This window comes from Antennarius striatus, chromosome 11, assembly GCF_040054535.1.
Source record: "Antennarius striatus isolate MH-2024 chromosome 11, ASM4005453v1, whole genome shotgun sequence".
Lineage (NCBI taxonomy): Eukaryota > Metazoa > Chordata > Actinopteri > Lophiiformes > Antennariidae > Antennarius > Antennarius striatus.
The window spans coordinates 16211205-16233325 of record NC_090786.1 but is presented as its reverse complement, the minus strand read 5'-3'; the positions used below and the strand labels follow the sequence as shown (position 1 = coordinate 16233325).

Below are 22121 nucleotides of genomic sequence, written 5' to 3'. Positions count from 1 at the left end.
GTACCTACTAGTGGATGTCTCATCCGTGCTGACACGTCGGAACTTTCCTCTTGCCTCAGGAGGTGCTGACGGTGGGAGAGGAGACGCTGTCGTCTCCGTGCTACCTGCAGCTGGAGGAGGAATGTTGTCACGTTGTCATGGAGCAGCTGGGAACCTACGGCCTGGTGGGCCAGTCCTGCCCCCCACAGCCTGCCTGCAAACGCCTGCAGCTGGCTCTATTTGCACCCCGGGCACCCTGCCTGTCTCTGGACTTCAGCCTCCGCATTTACTGCATCCACGACACCCCACACGCACTCAAGGTGCTGCTCGTGTGTGTGTGTGTGTGTGTGTGTGTGTGTGTGTGTGTGTGTGTTCATCACATCGTTACCTTCTGTACTTGTTGCCTGTTTCTTTCATTTCATTGATGTGTGAGTCAGCCTGGTAATATTATGTTCGTACTATGAGAGTGATTACGTTAGTGGATCGCTGTTCATTTATTTTCAACCTGCCAAAGACATTATTCAAGAAGAATGATCAGTTGAGATAGAAAATAACATAAAATACATAAAACAAGTACCCAAGGAAAAGATTACATCAGAAAATAATTAAATATGAAGCAGGAACTCAGGATGCCCAACCAGAGGAGCCATTTAGGAAATAAGATAAAAGCCTGCCCAGCTCACAGACACCCAGTGGTGTCAGTGTGAGCATGCATGGTTGTTTGCTTGTCTTGACTTTCGTGTGGCCTCGCGATGAGCTGGCGTCTCATCCGGGGTGTACCCCACCTTTCACTTGTAGCCAGCAGAGAAGTCTACAAGAAGACAAATAGATGGATGTCTTTTAAAATAAAACAAGAAGGGAAAAAACAAAACCCGGTTCCGTATCCTCCTCCTCCTCTCTTCATGGGGAAAAATAAATGAAAGTTAATATGACTTATTTCTATAGCAGAACTGTATAATAGCGATCCTTCCTCTTCAAACAGAGGCCCTGCTGATCCTCCACTCATCCAAATCAAATTCTTATCACATATTGATCCCACCTTACTTGCCAGAAAACAGCAGCTCAGCCCCCTACCCAACAGAGAGCAACCCCCTCCATCCATACTGAGCTGGACTCATTGTTAAACATGAGTGAGCTGCCTGCAGTTTGCTGGCATAACATTTCATTATTTCTGGATGCTAATGTTCTAACAGCTTTCAAACAGTTAGCTCCAATTCGTTTTTCTCTGACGCGGGGGGGGGAAAGCGTGATGCATTTCAAGTAATCATTTTTCACAGTATGGTTTTAAAATGATAAAGCTGCAAAAGGGATTCAGTAAATAAAGTCTCTAAGTGCATTTTCTCTCCGTTTTGTGTGCAGGAGGTGCTAGATTTGGAGAGGAGTCTAGGTGGAGTTTTGCTGGAGGATCTCAAACCGCTGCTCTTCAAAGACAGCTACCACAATCTACGCCTGTCCATCCACGACATTCCTCACACCTACTGGAGAAGCAAACTGCTGGCCAAGTATCAGGTTGGGGCAGTGAAAAACGAATCAGATATTTATTTTTTTTTCATAGATGTGAGCAAAACTCCAATCTTCAGCAGCTTGAGAGAGTACATTAACGATAAGCTGTTTCAGTAGAATGGCTATTTTCTTATAAAATAAAATACTGCTGTTGTAAAATGCTCTGCTGCGTTCTCCCTCCAGCACCACAGATAACAATCTGAATCCTCTGAATAAACAAACAGGAAATCAGATAGCTGCTCCTAATTCACAGATGGTGCTTTTGAGAAATAAATTTTCCACTGACACACAGCAGCATCAAAATAAACCACCTTCTAGTTTCTCCAGAACACAGAAAAACACCCATATGTTCAACGTGGAGGAACATGTATTGTTCGTTGTTAACAGGAGATCCCCTTCTATCACATCTGGAGCGGCAGTCAGAGACCCCTACACTGCACCTTCAGCCTAGAGAGGAGCAGCCTGGCGGTGTCGCAGCTCGCCTGTAAGATCTGTGTCCGACAGGTGGAGGGGGAGGGACAGATATTCCAACTGCACACAGATATCCAAGAGGTAATGGCGATGTCTGAAACAACACAGATAAGGTAAGGGGAGTTTTGCTGTGCCAGAAAAAAATGTCTACCTTTCTCTGTCAATCCAGACTCTGCCACCCCACTCGCCCCTCCCGTCAGGAGGCACCTGCCTGCCCTCCTCTCAAGTGGGACCCTACGCCTTTCGTTTGCCTGATTCCATTCGCCAGAAGATCTGTGCCAGTTTGGATGCGCCCAGCGCTCGAGGATGTGACTGGAGACTCCTGGCACGCAGTCTAGGCTTTGACAGGTCAGATCTACCTCACACAGTTATGTGTGACAAAGTGGTGCTGCGCAGGTTCCTACCGTCGAGAGAGAACTCACAAGTGTGTACAAGGTGGTGTGAACATTCTCACCATCTTGGGTTGTGCTTTTCAGGAGAAGTTCAGTTCACATTTGGGTTTATGCCAACATGCAGAAATAAAGAAATTGTCAAAAGCTACGTGTTATGTCCTGATGATACTGATTAGTATGTCAGAGCACAGGGAGATTTGGAGAATAAAGTTGTTATATTACAAGAATAAAGTCAGAATTTTTCAGAAAAGTTGAAATTTCCAGATATTAAACTCATGAAAAACTATTAATACAGTACGGTCTTAATCATAAAGAAAATGAATGAATGAATGAATGAATGAATGAATGAGTGAATGAATGAATGAATGAGTGAGTGAATGAATGAATGAATGAATGAATGAATGAATGAATGAATCTTTATACACATATGAGAACACAATAAGTATAAGATTTGCAAGAACCGAAATCTGTTCTGCAGACAGAACCAGCACACTTGACAGACATCACTTTGCTCATGGAAGGGAAGTTGCGTTGTTGTAATATTACAATACTTTATTCTCATGGGGGGGGGGGTTTCCTTGTAATAGTACAACAGTATTCTTGAAATCTCTTATTTGTGTACTAATGCTCTGTCACAGAACAGAATCTGGAAAGCACAACTTAAACAGTTAAATTGAACTCAGCCATAATTTCCCTCATTATCCAGCCAATCATAATTTGTGAAATGTCTTTTTTGTGCATCAGTATTGCACTGCGGAAGTAAAGCAGGAGCAGCATTTGCAACATTCAGTATTAATGGCTTAAAAATGGCCGTCATCAATAATGGAGTGCCTCTTTTTTTGGTCTCTCATTTCTTCAGGTACTTGAACTATTTTGCAACAAAACCCAGCCCCACATCTGTTCTGCTGGACTTATGGGAAGCCTGTCACCAAGCTGATGCAGACCTGGTTTCTTTGGCGACCGCACTGGAAGAAATGGGCAAAAGTGAGGTGCTAGTTGTCATGACAACAGATGGGGACTGTTGATTGGTCAAGAAAACGAGAGAGCAAACAAGACATTTTTTCCCCGTGATGAAAATAAGAATACCTGCCTATGAATATGCACCCCCCGCCTCCCCCCGGTGCAAATCAAAAGGCCACTTTGGCTCAATCACATGCACCACATTACCTCTGCATCATCGTCAGTGCTCCAAAGTAGCCACTGCGACAACATGCAAGTTATTCTCATGCAGGTCCTCACATGATAACTACTAGTATCATTCAGCTTTGAATCCTCCAAAGCAATGTTTCATTTGAAGACGTACAACCGATTGGAGGGTCTGAAAGCATAAAATGGGTGTGAAGTCATCTGTCATACGTGATGTCGACTTTCCTGTAGATAAATGATAAAGCTTTGGGACGAATGAAAACAATCCATGTATTCAACACCCCAACACTAACACATGATTACACCCGTCTGTCAGTGACAGCATAAAAATGCATGATTTAACAGCGTCTCACCTGGTGACAGGTACGTTAGTTTGTTCCGTCATCATTCTGCCTGTGACAAGAAGCACCAACTTGTTTGCAGCACACACGCACACACACACACACACACACACACACACATACACACAGTCAAACCAGCCATTAAGTCGATTTAAAATTACAAGAGGATTTCTTGCTTAACTATTTCGACTGGAAACAAATCATATGAGAGCAACACGTCATGATTTGAGGGCTCGAGCTTACTCTACGCTTCTGGCTGAAAATTAAAGCAGCCTTTTCTTTGTGGGTGGAGGCTGAATGGGGAGGTTTGTTTAAGAATCGGTGGACAACTAGACCGAGGGATTCTTTATGTTGCAACAACAAATGCCTCAAAGCCTCGGCATATCGCTCCGACTCACAGGGGTGTTTCTCTTTCATCTCTCCTTGCATTCCTCTATCACTCCGCCACACACTCCTCCGATCTGTCGAGAATAAGCTGCAGGAGAGCTCTCTGGTTATCCCTTAAAAGTTTCCTGTGGGAAACGCTTTTTAACTTTATTATCCATATTTGTGGATTTTTTTTTTTCCCCATTGTCATTACGTTTAAGGATCATATAGATGATCTTCTCTGTCACCCACTGAGCTGTTCTATTGTTGATTGTAGTGGAGCAGCCTACATGGGAGCGTTAGATACTCAGTGGATGCATCTGTTGTGAATAACAAGACGGGGTTTGATTGTTTTTAATGCTATGTGTCAATTCAAAGATTTAAGTCTGTAAAGCATCATCAGGTGGACAGATGTCCTGGTTTTCTGTAGATGACAGCGATTTTCTCTCTTCATAGCTGATTCATGTCAGAAGATATTAAGGTCTTTAATCAGCTAAGCAACAAGGGACCATCAAATTTACCTCAACACCAACTGCATCATGGTCCAGATCGTCCCCCGTCCACCACTGTGTCTTCATCTGTCCATCCATCTTCCTCTCACTTGTGTCTCCACTCTGTTCTTTTTAAACACATTGGTACCAAGCCACGTAGTTTGTGGGCAGCCTCCTAAAGCTGTGAAGATGTTGTTCATGGAAAAATGAAATGCTGTTGTCATTCTTTATGTTACAGAGGCAAAAAAAAAAAAAGTGTTCATATGTTTGAGACCACAAAAACCAAAACACAGGCAGTATCCCTCCTCTTCAGCAGTGACTCACATCGCTGTTACGTGTGAATGAACGGTGTATGTGTGTGTGTGTTGTGTGTGTGTGTGTTGTGTGTGTTGTGTGTGTGTGTGTGGGTGTGTGTGGGCAGGTGGGCGTGCACACGCATCAGATCTGTCATTTCTCTTTGTAAGTGCTATGCAAGTACAAAAGAAAAGTGAAGCATTTTGACTTCTTTTGTGTTGTTTGGAAGAGTAATTCTATTTTTTCAGAGATCAGGGCATTGACAGGGTTTTGATTTTGTATCTGGAAATGGTTCGAGAGTGGTTAAGCTTTTTCAGAGACTGTATTCTTCATCTGGAGTGGAAGAACTGGATCACTGATCTTGGAAGCTGCTACCGAAGAAGCCAATGTGGGAAGACAAAACAATGTGTGGTGCAAAGGTTATCAGAGAAGTTGTTTTACACGAACATGCGCCCTGCTTTGCCCATGAGGAAATGTCTGAATATGACCAGTTCAGTACTGTGTCCTGAACACTGCAGGACTATTTTCTTTCCTCGATGCTTGTGACAGAGACTGGCTAGCTGTAGACAGCAGTGTTTATTCGTCCAGACACGTTGAGTATCTGTTGGATATTTTGCCATAATTCTGGATAATTTATGCTGGAGCTGGATTCCTCCTCCTCGCTCCCATCAAAGAGACGAATTTAGCCTTTGCTCAAAAAGTCAGATGTTTTTATGAAACAGAAACATGGATTCAGTGACATTATTTTATCTCTGTAAAGTAACAATTGTACATTATCGTCTAGCCTTCTTACCTGTAACTAAAATACAATTTTTATGCAATAAATTATATTTCTTAGTTTAACATTTGTGTTTGTTGTTATTCACTTAATACTGTACTGTAATTAATATTATTGTAAGCCCAAATGATATAGCTGCAGACTGCATAAAATGCACAGACAAAACTGAAGGCCGTTTTAAAGCTCCTTGTCGTCGTGTTTTATCAAGTATACCCAGTGTTCATAGAAGCTGCAGAGCTTATCAACCTGTCCCTCTTTTCCTCACAGCTCATTGGAGAAAGTATTTAGCTTAATTTTACTTTGAAAGCATTGAGTTGGAAGGCTGTCCAGCCTTCAAATTGCCAAAGTTTTATAGACACTAATAGTGGCCTTCAAGGATTAACTAGATCAAGCATTCAAACTTCAATTTATTTACAAGTGCAGGATGTGTGGGAGTTTGACGGATGAGACAGCAAACATCCCTGTTAGTCATTTGTGCAGGATGGTCTTAATGGTGAGCAGCACTGCACCTGTTTCATGAGATGCACTTGTAATTATCACTTTAATTAATAAAAACTGATTGCAGCTTCAACCCAACCCATCACCTCTATTTAGACAGGATGTTGTTGTTACTTTTTACTGAATAACTCAGCAGCATAATTTATTTTAGGCGCATGGTGGAATGAAAAACAACACTGGATGATAATATTTTTGCAAATTGATTCAGTGAAATCTGTTGTTAGAATAACCAAACAGTTCAGAGGCCATGAGTTGGGACGGGCTCGAAATATGGACAATTGACTTTGTGATGATTGGTTTAGTCCACTCCACTTTCGCTCCAGATAGACATACAAAAATATTTGCATTTCCAAGTGAGCAGAATATTTTGTCTTTTTTTCTTGGTGTCGTTGATAGAGTTGTTTTCCCGTTCCACAAAGTTATAAATCGTGTCCTGTAGCGCCATCTTCTGGCCAATATTGTGCACACCCGACAGTTTTTTTTCTCACAAAAACCCAATGGTGCAATTACAATTGAGTCTGGCGTGTTTAATAAATAAACAGGAAGTGATAACACAGTTATTCAAAGCGTTTATTAATTTTTGAATGTAAATAAATGTTTGTCAGTTTTAATAAATAACAAACTAACACGTAGCTATAACAACTCGGTGTACTTTTATAGGAAGAAAACAAGATATATTTGTCGTTACATTTCATATTAACAAACATAATTATGTCTATAACTACATGGCTACAGTATTAACACCTAGGAGCTAATAAGTTGCTGAAGATGCAATGATTTGTTTTACTGTATCTAAAGATTGATTGGCACACATGGCAGTCCTGAAACGCTGGAAAAACTTTAAAAAATAAAAATTAAAAAAAAGCCAAAAACGTTTAATACATTAAAACCACACAAAGACAATGTTAATACAAAGTTCCATTATCTTAAAAAGAGTTGTCAAGAGTTGGGTCTTCCTTTACCTCGTCGTTACATTGAAATTCCTACAAAAGGACAGGGAAAGTAGAACTAAAGAAAAGGCCAAGACATCTGAAAAGAGGTTTTCTCAATAAACACAAAGTGAGGTTTTCAAATGACTCCTGCTCTTGCACATTTATGTGATATGTACTATATTGATGCGACAGTAAGATCTGCATTTTGAAAATTTCCTCATGGTAGAATCTACATTTCTCTGTAAGAAGACTGTCCAAAATGACCATGTTTTATTGGGTGAGTGTTTTTTTTTTCATAGGCTTCACTTCAATAACTGCATTAAACCTTTCACAGACTTAAACTTTTTTTTTTTTTTTCAGAAGCACTTGTTTGAATTGAAGAGATTTTGAGATGCTTTTATTTTTTACATTTTCCTGTTTGGGATAAATAAAGTATATACATCTATCTACTGTATTTGGCAGGAGAAATTCAGCAAATGCGACAATCTCATCATTTATAGCTATATATTAAAAGATTATTGTTTAATATTTTCCGTGACATGACATATGAGTAAGTGACATCACTAATTTTAAAAAATCTACTATATTCCAATGTATTTGTGTTTCAAATACTTATGTGCTCTTATTGTTTTAATTTCCGTTAATATCATCGAGTTCTGGGTTTGAAGTTTGCTTTCAGAATAATAGTATTTTTTTCATTTTCATTTTAGTACATCATTAAAAATACATTCAAACACAGGATACGGGATATATTTTCTCTTTCTATGTTGCTTACTAAAATAATTAATTATCAAAATGTATTTATAAGTCAGTCTGGTTTAGGTTTATAAAAAAAATAATGACTTTTATACTGAAGGTTGCATTCCGGAAGTTGTCTAGTAGTAGTTTCTGGTGACAGAAAGCGTAAAAGGATGTTGGTCAGCTGACCACGAAACATGTTTTGCTCTGGTATCGGTGTGACTCAATCATGAAAAAAACATCCGACAGCGAGTCTCCAGCAGTGAGGTACGTCTCTGTTTCTCTTTTGAGTCCGACGTAAGGCGCTGCTCAAGCAGCTATGCTGGCTGACGTTTACTTAGCTGGAATAGCATCTAATATTAGCATCTAATATTAGCATCTAATATTAGCCTTAGGTGTTTTATCTTTCTCAGGTGTGTCCAAGCTAAGCGTTAAAGGAGAAGAGCTCGTTACTTAATACTACAACTGATTGCTCAAAGTAATTTTGCACTGAATCTTGGAACAATACAATAAAAGGAACTGAACCGTGTGATGGCCAAAGGGTTGCTCCCCAGTAGTCTGGGGGTGTATTTCGTTGTGTAAGCGTCATGTGGACAGTGGCTTCCTCATGAGTGACACGCATGGTGCTTTAGAATGCAACTTCAGACCTTCTTTCAAATCTTTTATTAGTTTAACCCCACATTGTGCAACAAGCGGTGCTTTTGAAATCCTCTGTCTGACAGAGATAAAAATGGGACCAGAGACTTGCAGATCCATCTCGTGATGTTGGCTGAAGTCAGCCTGACGAGTACTTGTCATGCATGGAGAGCATACATGCTGATAATGCTTTACTTGATGGAACAATCCCATCATGTCAGTCATCATATTCCACTTCATGTGAATCAGTGTTTACCACTGTCCGACTGAATTAAAGACACAGTTCACCATGTTCAGTGTAGTGCACACTTCACAATACACAATGTGTGTTTCTCCCATGTGAGTCTTTAGAGGCATATATTTTGTAAAGCGCCTGTGAATGTCCACGAGACTGACCTGTATTCTTTGTGCTAATCTGACTCCTTGAAATTCAGGATGAGAGGAATCGGACTGATCTGTTCAGATGATAGCGCAGAGATCTCTTCTGCCTATGGCTCCACAGCACACACAGTCTGAACATTACTGTCTGGGTAAGCACGAGTAAACGTAAGTGTTCAAACCCAACTTATTGCAATAAAATTATCTGTGATGCGCTCTGATTTTATTCTTCTACTTCTTTTCCTTCACAGTTCCAACAATTCCTGCTTTTTGTTAGTCATCTTTCTCCGTTTTCCTTTACACTTTGTGAGCTTCTGTCAAGAATGGGCGACGCGAAGCCTTTGCAGCCCAGCCTCAACTCCTCCTACGTTCCAACTGCATTTAGTGACGATCAAGTGTCCGACGATGAGGAGATCGAGGACCTGAACCCCTCTGCATCGCTCCTTCCCAGACATTCATCTGTGCCCCTGGCCGTGCACTACACCCCAGAGGACTCTTACTGTTTGGTGTACATCATCTTCTTTCTGATGGGCATTAGTTCCCTGCTGCCCTGGAACTTCTTCATAACCGCCAAACACTACTGGCTCTACAAACTGAGTAACAGCACTGTTAATGGTAGTGATGAGAAGCAACATTCTGACGTCAGCGTGAGTGTGCTTGATGTATAACTACATTCATTGTGCGTATATGTACACAACATGCAGCACTTCACATTTTACATGACAATGTGACAATCCTGTGACAGAGAAGAGGACTGAGTGTCCTTTCATATCTCTCAGAGATCTCTTGGAACAAAGTTTTACAATTAGCAGCAGAAAAAGGCCTGAGGATGGAAGATTAAGTCGATTAGTCATCGGATAACTGAAGAATGTAATCAGTGGTTTGTAAATATTGTCCCACGCCAAGAACAAAGGAGGGTTTCCAGTACATCACTATCATTACTGATGTTGTTTTTCTTTAATCAATGAATAAGAATTGTAACTAAGACAATTTGATTTCCTTTATCTTTGATGAAATTCACCCATGACAGAGGATTTTCATTATGTTCTGCATGTATTCACTGCAACAACCTTGCAGATGTTCTGACATTTTATGGTTTAATAAGCAAAGAAAACATCTGTGTCAGTTCTAATTATGTCTGTTCTTTCACTTCTTCATATTTTTTTTCATTCCGTTTGTTCCTGTATTCAAGAGAGTTCAACTGCTTTTGTCTCGTGTCTCATTTTTACAGGATTACTTTGAAAGTTATCTGTCCATTGCCTCCACTGTGCCCTCTGTGCTTTCTTCGATACTCAACTATCTCCTTGTCAACAGGTCAATGTCCTACACACGCACACACATAACACAAAAACACACTGAGTGTCTCTCAGGCTGTTGACTATGCAGTTTAAAGTATTTGAGATCAGTTTTTGTGTTGCTTTGTCTTTCGATTTTTGTGAGTGACAATGCCACAATCTGTATTACTTGTGTGGGGGATTAATTGATTTCCCACAACTCCTGTCAAGTCACAATGTATTCCTCTGTGTTATCTCTGTAGATTGTCTCCAAATGTGCGCATCCTGTCATCTCTGTTTGTCATCCTGTTGGTGTTTGTGGTGACCACCATACTGGTAAAAGTGGACACATCCAACTACACAGTGGGGTTCTTTATTGGCACGCTGGTCAGCGTGGCTGTGGTCAGTGGAGCGTCCAACCTCTTCACTGGCAGTATGTTTGGGATCAGCGCGTACTTTCCCATGAGAGTTTCTCAGGCCCTGATATCAGGTAGAGTCATGCTTCATGTCAGGAATGTCTCCCTACAAGGTTATTCCTGTTATCAATTTCTGTTTGTGTTGTCCTTCTATCTACGTGTGAGACATGAAGTTGTCATCATGATGTCTGTTTGTGCTCACACAAGAATACCTTTGATTTGTAATGTTTGCAACACCACCTATTATTGACGACATATTTGGAACTTGTCCTGGTCAGGTCTACGTGTTGTTCTCCTTTTCACACAACTGGCTTGTGCCCTTTTGCCGCTAGATTACAGAAGATTCTCCTATACTGATGTAAAATATTTTGAAGCAATTACACTGGGACATGATGCAGCTCAGGCATCTTGTTAACACATAGTAGTTTATAAAGGTTCTCTTTGTCTCAGGCCAGGCCATGGGAGGCACGCTGAGTGCGATCGCATCAATAGTGGACCTGGCAGCATCCAGAGATGTGACAGACAGCGCTTTGGCCTACTTCCTGACTGCTGACGTCTTCATCCTGCTCTGTATCATCATGTATCTGCTGCTGCCCAAGCTGGCATATTCAAGGTCAGTAGTGGCCAAACGTACCTGTTCCCATGTGTGTGCAATTGCCTCATCTGAAACTGTGCTTCACATCGACATTTAGGATAACATTGGCCAACCTACCGTTTGTTTATTTTTACATATTTAGTCTCATTTAATGTCTTTGTTTTCTGTCGAACTGATGATTGTCTGAATGAGCACAAACTGGGTGTTCCCTGTTGTGGGACCGTTGGTGTCCTCAGGCAGTTACCAGTTTATGCATTATTTGATCATTTATATATTCATGAATTACCTTGAGATGTGTGTTCATGGATCTGTATTTGCTCTTTTTAAGTATTCATTACTTTGATTTTGATCTCACAGTAATTCAGTTTGTTATATTGTTCATTTTTGACAGTGTTGAATCATATTTATTTTGAGGATTAACCTGATTAATCAGATATCAGCTGTTTCCTGCTACAAATGTTCATTATTACGTCTGACCTTGAAAATACACTTTTGTTTCTCACAATTACAACTTCCAACATTCCTCAGTTTACGACTGTCCAAAAAGACATTGTTCATAATATCACTAGATGGCGCTGATGTTATGTAAGGCCAGAATATTTTTAATGAATTCCTAAATGTACTTTTTCCCTTCATTGTTTTGCTTCATTGTAAATAAGAATGTGTATTTGCTCCTGCAGTAAACAGTGATGGAATTCAAAAGTAATCATTCAAAGGCCTAACCTGGCTTTTTTTTAGGGATCACCTTATTAAAATGAAGATGTTATTCATCACAAAGTAAAAGCTACTTTGCATAATCATGTTTTGACTTTAGCGACCCACACTTCATAGAATTTTATACATTTTAGTTGTATTATTTAATTCTAGATGTATAATGTTTTTATGCTTCTTTTTTTCGCAAGACACTACATGCTGTCAAGAACAAGTCTAGGACTGATCAACGAAGAAGAGGAGGAGAACGGAGCCGGCTCCAGGACCACAGTCTCCACTCCCCCTCCACTGCAGCCTATCCTCAGGAAGACATGGGTGCTCGGCCTGAGCGTCTTCTATGTGTTCTGCGTTTCTATCTCAGTGTTCCCCGCGGTCTCCTCGGGGATCCAGTCTGTCCAGACAGACCAGAGCCCCTGGACGACCACCTACTTTGTGCCCCTGACCTGTTTCCTGCTGTACAACGTAGCAGACTTCTGCGGCAGGCAGACCACAGCTTGGCTGCAAGTCCCCGGTCCCACCAGCAGACTGCTGCCCATACTGGTGCTGTGCCGGACCATCATGGTGCCTCTTCTCATGTTCTGTAACTACCAGCCGAGGAACCACCTTTACACTGTGTTCTTCACCCATGACATGTACCCGGTGCTCTTTAACTGCCTGCTTGGCCTCTCTAATGGCTACCTTGGCACACTGCCTATGATTTATGGCCCAAAGGTGGTACCTCGGGATCTGGCAGAGGCCGCAGGAGTGGTCATGTCCTTTTTCCTCATTCTAGGACTGGCTGTAGGTTCTGCGTTCTCCATCCTTCTTGTACACGCCATTTAACCTGTTACACTAGTGTTTGACCTGCACTGCGGACAGCTGCTGGACAGTCACGAGTGCCTGAACCGTAGAGTACTACGACGTAAAGTACACCTGTAATGTCAGCTGTGTATTCTGGAGGCGAGTTTCTCATTTGTTTTATCAATGCCTTAATTCCTTCATACCTCACATGTGTTCCAAGACGTGGCTCATCTCTCAGGACTTTGCTATTGTTCCACAATCTAATTTAAAAACAGTGCGTTCCAGTAGAGACGGATTAAAGCCATTTGTTGGGCATTTATTTCACAATTGTATTTGGTTTAAAGAGTGAACTGGTGGAAGTTTTTACAGTGAAACTTTTTCAACTTAAATGCACATATGTGCTAAATGTTAGTGTGTGAGACCAAACTTAAGACTTTAGTTTTTAACTCATGAACTTCTGTGTACTTGAAATATAAAATCTCTTACTAGGTGACCTTTGAATTGAGGTTCCACCACTTAAGAATTGGACACCACAAACACCTGAGGAAATGATTGAATCTTCCAACTGGTTATTTGTAGCATGAATTGAACACCTCTTTGGAGAAATGAATGTCAAGGCTGATTAGACTCATTTGAAAAACTACCTGGAGTAGTCAATGCAATCTTCAGTCATTGTCTAAAGGGGGGGAAGTACACAAGTACAGTAGTGCCTTCAGATGTGAGTTTTGAGATAAAAATATGGACAAAGTGAATCCTTGTGTTTGACATGCGTGCGGAAATCTGATGTCAACTCAGACCACATCTCATTCGGCATTAAGACAAAGCTCATGTGCTTCCATTTTCACGTTCATTGTTTGCACAACTTATAATTGTGCACAGGTAAAGTATACATGTCTTGCTTGACAAAACATTTTTCACAATTTAGAGGGGCTCAAGGCTTTTTTTTTTTACAAGGCTGAAACATTAAAATTTTAAATGGAGAAAATTGCAGCTAAGAGTTGTTTGACCTATGAGCTCAGTCACAGAATGAATTAAACTCGAGATACTGAATTGATCCAGAAATAATCTAATCAAAAAAGAGCTTGTGAGTCACTGACTTAGATCAGGACAAAGGGCAACATTTAGAGTTAAAAGAAAATGATAGAGTGGATTGGGATCATTTTTATTGTTAAAAATTAAACAATTCAACAAACAGTTTGCTCAGAATGTAAAGCAGACCAAAATAATTCGAGGAGCATTCTGCACGTTAAACAGTGTTTCACAAGCCTTAACAGTGCAAACAAGGGGAGGTACAATTAGAATCAGCAGTCATATCAGCTCCAGAAACAGAAATGTTGTACAAAATATACATTTTCGCAGGAGGATCATACTCTAACAGTTTTTGAAGCACACTAAGCCATCTGATTTGTAATCAGGAATCACATGGCCAAAGCGGGGGATGGGTGTTTGCATTATCATCAGAACATAGCCCCCTGGTGCCGAATCAGCATAAAACATGTAAAACTAGAATGAGTCCTAACACCTCATTAAGACAGAAGTCAGCAGTTTTGTTGCTTCTGTCCAATGAAGCAGCAACACAATACCAACCCTTCCCCACAGAAAACAAATGTCAACCAATCCCTTTCCACTGTGACATCATCCAAAATATCCATCAATTTAAAAATATTGCAGTGATGAATGGTTCAATATCAATTAATAAAAAAATTAAAAATGTCAAGCAGCGCTCTAGTTTTTTTCTTTCCCTACAGGTCAGTTTGTGCCTTTTCTCTCGTTCTCTATTCCCACACGTGGCGTCTGCAGTGAGCCACAGCCTAAAAAGACAAGCAATGATTAGAATGGCCTCTCAGTACAATCAAAGGGGAGCAGCACTGAGCAGCGATAGTCGCTACACGTACAACAACTACTCACATCGCAAAGATTTGCTGTGTCCATGTTCTTGCACCAAAATTCAGGACCCATGGTGCACTTCTCTGTATCTTGCAGCCTCGCTGATGGGCATGCTCCCAATTTCTGATAAAAAACACAGGTCAGATGGTATACAACAGCCCTGTCCTTTACACACACACACACACACACACACACACACAAATAATATTTTGCTTTGCAACACTATCAGGAACAGCTTCCCTTTTTTCAAAATAAGGATGAAGAATAAAGATGATGATTCTGGTTTAAATATAGAAAGTGTTCATGCTTTTTGTTTACCATGCACACAAAGTCGGGATCGAGCATCTGCAGGATCAACTGGACGATCATTGGCTCGTATGCCTCCACCAACTGATCACACTGTTGACAAAGACAAACGTCAGTAACTTTCACGTGACAACACGTGGAAGTTCTAAAAGACAAACAGATGAAACTCCACCTCAGTCTGGAGGGAGGCGGGCAAAAAGTTGCAGGCTTTCCTCACGGCCTCCTCAATCTGGGCCTCAGTGGCGTTCTTCTCCAGGAGTTCGTCGACATACGTAATGGCCATCTTGCATGCCTCGCAGTAACCGCCGACCTTAAAGCGTGTCTGGTCGAGGGCAGCTGGATAAAAACATTTGACAAAAGTAAGACACTACCAGTAGGTGGAAATACACGTCTGGGTTTACAGAAGAAATTATGATTAACCCACAACTAATGAAGCATTTCTAGAAAATTGTCTGAAGTATCTGAAACAATTAAAACAATAAATGTTTACTGCATCCAAGCAGCCAGCTAATATTTGCATTCAGTGTACTCTGAAGAGCGACAACGTACATATATACAAGCGGTGAACTTCCTTGCAGAGGCCCAACACGGTGCAAACAACCTTTGGGTCGGCCTGTTGCACCAGCAGCTCAATGATGGCCTCGCCGTAGGTCTCAATCAGGTCCTTGCACTGCTGTTCCACAGATGACGGCAGAAGCGTGCAAACCTTCTCGACAGCTTGGATCACCTCCTCCTGTGACAGAAACAAACAATGGGCACCAGAACCAAACTACCCACACCAACAGCCAAACTGGACACATCTTGGCGCACACAATCCCACCTCTGTTGCTTGATCCTCCAACATAGATTCCAGCTGCTTCATTACAAACTCACAGATGGTACACAGGTTGGAGTCACGGACACGTACCACAGGCTGGAACACAAGACGGAAAATTTTATGCGCGTGTCCGATCACGTGCCAAAACAGTCACCCATCAGGTGTCCACCATGTCTTACCTGAGAAGATTTTTCATTGGCATGCTCTACCTTGGTGGCGGGGAAAAGCTTGAGAGCAGGTACAGACTTTTCCACAGGTCTGGTCTTGGCAGCCAGCAGCTTCAACAATGGAGTGGACTTCATAGCGGGACAGAAACCAACTTCTACACAGATCTTCCGGGGATCCTGAGGATGGAAGCAAAACTATGTTGAACAGAGCCAAACATCCCCAAACCCTGCTCCACAACCTGCATGACATTTCACAAAACCAACCATCCATGCAACATCTCTTTTTTACCACTACCGAACAAAGAAACACACCCATACTGGCAAATACAATTACTTCCGCGTGCCAAAGGAACATGAACAGGATAATGTGCATCAACTTCTTTTTATGTCTAAAAATCACTTCAATATTAGTTCAGACCAGCACATCTCTCAGCTAACTTGCTTGTGCAAACACAAACCCAAGCATGACCTAAACACGACTACACATGCAATGAAAGAGAATCTTAAAAGTGGCCCTTTTGTCTTCGGCATCAAGTCATTAGTCAAACAAAGCAAAGCGTGTTCAGGTTAAAGTAATCTCAGTCTTAACTGAAGGGGAGTAGTGCTGGGATGGCATGAGCAGAAATGGCTAAGGGAGAAGAAGCAACAGGCTAAACGTAGAAAGACCTACCTGTTCCTGGGAGCAGCGCAACAGAGCACGACAACATGAATGGGGGAGAGAAGTAGCAAAGGCAAAAAAAATAAAACAGTAAGCAAGGAAAAAACATAAGAGAAAGTGATCTGAAGATGGGAATAGACTGAAATCAGCAGGCCAGCTGTCACTAGCAAATGGATGCCTTTTATAGATCAGTAATCACAGCCTCATTCGTGCTGATGACCTGCTCATTACACTCATTCTAGATTATTAGAAAGCTATAATGCACTTTGACTTGAATAAAGAAGAGTGGGAGAATTTCAATACTCACCATTGCCATGAGCTTCTCAAGAGCTTCCGTAGCGTACTGGCTGATGTACTCTTTACACTGCAATGAAGACAGTCACAATTCATTTCACAAAGAAGCATACACACTTACTGAACACTCCTCATCTAATGTGGGGTTCTTACCAATTCTGACATGCTCGGCCCCAGCAGGTCACACTGGTTCTCAAAATTCTCAATGAGAGAGTTGAGATAGGAGGAGTTGTCCTTTGCTTGCTTTTGAACATCATCCAGAAACTGGATGCAGTCCTGACAGACATCCCTGTCCTATAGGAAAGAGAATTTGAGGCCAAATACAGATCAACTCCAACAACAGGTAGACAAGTTGCTGCTGTTCATTTGGGTGTAAAAAAGGAGAGCTTAAGAATGTACCTCCTTCACAAACTCTTGTTTGGGGGCCTCCTTCTTTGGGCTGTCCTGAGGGTAAAGGAGCTGTGGAACATTGAGGAGGAAGGGGGACACCTGACGAGAAAGGTCAACCTGGGGGATTTCATTGGACTTGAGCTGCTCCTGGGCCCGAAGCCGAGCTAAAGCAGCCTGCTGAGACTGACACAGCCCGATGGCGCCGCACACCACACTGGGATTCTCCTAAAACAAACAAACAAACAAATAATCACACCGTTTCAAGTTTCTCCAGCAAGTCATACATTTTATAGTAGCGATTTTAGCCACGATGGACCCAAAAGACAAAGGCTTTCTTCAAAAAGTCGTGTTTTTATAGGTTCAATGGAGTGTGTCGTTTGCTTCACAGCTGCCGCAGCAGGTGAGACCTCTGACAAACAAAACTAAACAGAGAGCTCAGTCATGAGATTAAGGATTACACAACGACTCTCTGTTCCCCACAGACTTGGACTCACTTCCGTATCAATAGCCCTTATTCAGCTCGCTGCCCTTTGCTTTCCGTCACTAGTTTTCCCCTTGAAACGTGGGGTCAGACCGACCAGCTCCTGAATAATCTTAATGAAGTGGGATGATGACCTGACAGAAAACGACCTCTGAACCATTTCAGTAAAACTGGTTTACAGCCTGGTTGAATGCATTTAATGTGGAGTAAATGTCATCTAGTCAATGCCAACACACTAGAGGACTGATTCAGGTGGTGCCTCATCTCTTATTTTTGTCAATTGTTACAACAAATAGGTCAAAGTTTACCAGTTCTCCAACAATGATGGCTACAATGACGGGGTAGTATTCATCCACCATCTCTTTGCACTCTGCAGCAAACCCAGGATCAGGGATAAAACTGCAGGCCTTCTCCAGGTATCCCAGAATCTCCGTCTGTAATCACAGGACAGCTTTAGAACTTTTGGAGGACATCTGAACAACGAGGATCACTCAGCAGAACTTTTACTAATCTTACCTCAGTGGTATTTTCCTTCAGTATCTGTGCCACCGCAGTCAGCACTTCTTTGCACAAGTCACATGGAACTGTTTTCTGTAAACACAAAAATGAGGCTGGGGGGTTAAATAAATGCATTTCACACTTATTTAAAAAAAAGGACATTGGAGCATGTGCCTTTTAGGAATAAATTCAAATACTATTTTCAAAATATACAAAAGACTGATATTTAAGGAAAAATGTAGAGTCACCATTTGGGGTTTGCTCCACACATTTTGGTAGCAGTGATCCACAGCTTCACACTGAGACGCCGTCTTCACATTCTGACACCAGTATGGAGGACCGCGGGCACACTGCTCCGTACCGAGGAGAGGGGTTGCTACAGCTGCAACGGACACAGATTAAAAGACACCTTCACCCAGACTGCAGGGTTAATGCTTGACAAAAATAGACTCTTGGATATGTTATTGTAGTAGAAAAAGGCAGCAATGCTCTTTCATTGTCAAAATCCAATAATCATTTTCAAGCATTAGGAGGCGCTATCCTTTTGGTTTGAGGTGTCTAGAAGTCATTAGTCACCATCTATAAATATCATTCACATTTTCTCTTGATTTCTAGTTGAAAAGAGCAAAGACACTGTGGTCTGTCGCCACATAAACCGTTATCAATATGGGACATCGTGCTTCCATTCCACTGTAATTATCAAAACAAGAAGTGAAAGTAGAGAAATGTTAACCCGAGTCTTCTCAGATGGGCGTTGTGGTGTTTTGCAAATGACAAGCAGGCTTGATTGTTTCATTAAAGTGACGTTAAAACACTGAAGCTACAAAGTCCAATGAAAATGAACTAGTTAAATGTGCCACTGCACATTTGTAATTCCGCAGTTTAGATCAAATGGGGTTTTATTTTCAAATACAACAAGGGGAATGGTTGGATTATGAGCTTAACAACTATAAAGTACAAAGTTACACAAAAATTGGTAGAAGAGAGTCTGGCCTAGAAGAGACTTCATCAAATCTGGGTTAAAATGTAATTTGGGGGGGGGGCATGTGTCAGCTGATTGTGACTTGGAAGACAGATTGACTTATCGATAAGGTCACTTTCATTCTGATCTCAACCCCCCTGAACCACATGAATCCAGATGACACCCTGGTCTGTGGAGGAGCCAAATAAAACAGGCTGGTTTACTCTAAATCTAAAATTTCATCAGACACTGAACACTGCTGGTGAACACGATTATAGTTATAAAAAGAAAAACACCTCATGTCCAGTAGCTCAAACTGTTAAATCGTATTACTTCCTAATCTGAAGTTTAATCATTACCACAACCTGCCTGCAAAAAACAGCCATCAAAGTGACAAAACAAGGGGAATGACATGAGAATTTATTATTCACTCTCACAGTGGAAGTGACGTGTTTAATTGTTTTTAATATGTCAATCATGTCATTTGGGTAGACAAAAAAAAAACTTTGGTAATTGTTGGCAGTTCTCCATTTCAAGAGGAAGTACATTAAGTGATGTGGGATGAACAGAAAAACTGTTTTCACTACTATAAATCTGAAGTGAGAAAAATCCCTCTTGATCTCCTGAACAGAAAACTATATACTAAACCAATGAAGATGAACTAAAAATTCTTAATTATGGTCTAATATTAAAAGCAAACTTTATCAAAGCAGATTACAGAGTATTTTTGAAGTCACATGTAATAGCCTCCGCCATTCAAACCCATAAAATGCTAGCACAGATGGGGCTCGCTAACCCCCATGATGCCCAGTTACATCTGCTCACCATTCACACCAATGGGTTTACCGTTGGCGGGACACTCCCATGTTTCACGCAAGTCACATGCGCAGTCAGGCAAAATAACAAACTGTTCCCATGAAGACAGAATGTACCAACGAGCCATGAAACAAGTCTGCACAAAACTTGACAACTGTTCACCCTACAAGGTCACGAACAGCAGCAGAAAATGTGTGGGTTTGTTTTATTATTTATATTGATGTAATCACCTACTGCATGAGAGCAATCAGACATTAGAAGATTCTTTGGTGAAAGAAGTCAATAGAAAGGCACCGGCATCCACTTACAATTCTTCTTATCTGACGACACATAATGTGAGTGATTGTACATCACATGACAAACTGAAACAGCATCGACCAAGTAGGATTCCTATTGTGAAAAACAACATCTTAAAAAGCAGTTTCACTTACAAGTAAGATTTAGCAGAAGGAAACCAGAAATGTTTCCCATTTAACAATGACAGAGTCATAAAGTTGTGGAACACACCATTTAAGAAAGTTAGCAGATGCTTGAAAGAATATTTCAGTGCAAAGGTGACAATTCTTTTCTGATGAGTGAAGATTAGAACTAAACACACAGAGTACAAATACCATGAGCCAATACAGCAAAATCAGTTTGTTCGGTTGAGTAATAAAATAAATAATGCCACTAAATTCTGATTATAATTCAAAGTGTGCCAAGATTATTCCTGAAATGTGTTATTTGATATTCGCTGTTTGACATCCGTCCTTGTATTGATGACTGACCCAGTTCAGTCTGAACACTGAGAAATGATGGTGTCGTCAAAACACAAACAAAAAAGGAGAAATTAACAAGCGACGGGAAAGGCGACACGGAAACACCTGCTTTAGATTCGGTTCCATAAAACCAGAGGTTTGCTAATTACTGACATAAATAACAAAATCATACTAAATAAAGCGTTAATTTGTAATAGTGTCGGTATTTGTTGGACACCGCTGCTGTGAAGGATCCGAGTGCGGCAGAAGAGGGACGCTGCTCGGCTAACCACCTAGCGTCAGCCGAGGCTCCTGCTAGCCGAACAGGCCGACAAAAACACGTTTAAACTTCACAGTCACCTCAGACGCAGCGTGGCTTCTTTACCACACCTTTTACAACTGGAACTGAATTAATCCGTGACCTGAACTGTGGCGTTTGTCTCCACCTGCTAGCGAAGACAAGCTAACGTCGGCTGCGCCAACGTTAGCCTAGCCTTCATGTTTACCAGCTAACACTCCGCCTCCGGCTCTTCTCGTTACAACCAGAGTCACACAATCAAACGACTGTCTTTAACTCGTTGATTTCACATTTGTTTGAACAGTATCTCCGACAATGTCACGAAAAAAACACAATTAACTGATTGTTCACTTCTAAAGTTTACCTGACGACACGAAGAGCAAAGTTAGAAACAGCATGACTCCGCTGTTTGTCTTCCGGTCCGTTCGTGACGATGTCTGCTGAGGACTGTCAGCTCTCGGAGGGAGGCTGGGCTTTAATGTCTCCCAGTCAGCTGACTGCCCCCCCCTCCCCCCCGGCATGTGATCGCTCCCCCCTCCCAGTGCTTTCATGCAATCCTCAAACAAGAAGGGAGTCATGACAAGAAGGGAGTCATGACTCACTGAGACTCAGTCAGATCTTTGGGTCGATCTTTGTTTGCTTCCTTCTGGCTTTTGTCTCTCCTACAGGTCTTTTCTCTTGTCTTCAGATTTCTGCCTCTATAATGTGAATACGTGTTTGACGAAGAAAGAATTTTAATATTTACAAAATAGGTATTTTATTCTTGTTTTTTATGGCCCTCTCCCCTTCAGGAGTAATCACCAGACATGAGTTCTCTTATAGTTTGTTTACAGGATATTTTATTAGTATTTCAACATTTGTGGAAAATGTTGCAGCAAACAAGATTCTTCTCTTCTTCTCTTTTCGGCTTTTCCGTTCAGGGGGCCTTACAGCGAATCAGTTGCCTCCATCTAACCCTGTCTTCTGCATCCTCTTCTCTCACACCAACTACCTTCATGTCCTCCCTCATTACATCCATAAACCTCCTCTTTGGTCTTCCTCTAGGCCTCCTGTCTGGCAGTTCAAAACTCAGCATCCTTCTACCAATATATT

General features: G+C 41.4%; 3 protein-coding genes across 4 annotated transcripts in view; 2 read left to right on the top strand and 1 right to left on the bottom strand.

Annotated features, from left to right (window-relative positions):
* unc5b (unc-5 netrin receptor B) overlaps positions 1–5807 on the top strand; it is a 46023-nt gene extending 40216 nt beyond the window's left edge. The window contains exons 13-17 of the mRNA XM_068327835.1: positions 60–299; positions 1339–1488; positions 1870–2034; positions 2123–2301; positions 3205–5807. Of these exons, the coding sequence (XP_068183936.1) occupies positions 60–299; positions 1339–1488; positions 1870–2034; positions 2123–2301; positions 3205–3370 (900 nt within the window). The 3' untranslated portion in view covers positions 3371–5807. The remainder of the gene's footprint in view (positions 1–59; positions 300–1338; positions 1489–1869; positions 2035–2122; positions 2302–3204) is intronic.
* A 2275-nt stretch (positions 5808–8082) lies between these two features.
* slc29a3 (solute carrier family 29 member 3) lies at positions 8083–14467 on the top strand. Of its 2 annotated transcripts, none has more exons than XM_068327005.1 (7): positions 8083–8196; positions 9000–9095; positions 9195–9590; positions 10175–10257; positions 10481–10707; positions 11084–11246; positions 12131–14467. In XM_068327005.1, exons 3-7 carry the CDS (start codon positions 9267–9269, stop codon positions 12759–12761), a joined length of 1428 nt encoding a protein of 475 aa, XP_068183106.1. In that variant the 5' UTR covers positions 8083–8196; positions 9000–9095; positions 9195–9266; the 3' UTR covers positions 12762–14467. The 2 variants fall into 2 exon arrangements, with proteins under 2 accessions (XP_068183106.1, XP_068183105.1); XM_068327004.1 differs by having other exon boundaries at positions 9000–9111.
* Positions 13866–21508, bottom strand: psap (prosaposin). The gene is made up of 14 exons (XM_068327003.1): positions 21394–21508; positions 18466–18599; positions 18236–18310; positions 18028–18153; positions 17248–17463; positions 17002–17142; positions 16862–16918; positions 15909–16073; positions 15733–15825; positions 15462–15645; positions 15085–15248; positions 14925–15005; positions 14628–14729; positions 13866–14530 (listed from the first exon to the last, which is right to left on the bottom strand). Exons 1-14 carry the CDS (start codon positions 21425–21427, stop codon positions 14495–14497), a joined length of 1608 nt encoding a protein of 535 aa, XP_068183104.1. The 5' UTR covers positions 21428–21508; the 3' UTR covers positions 13866–14494.
* Positions 21509–22121: the final 613 nt, after the last annotated feature.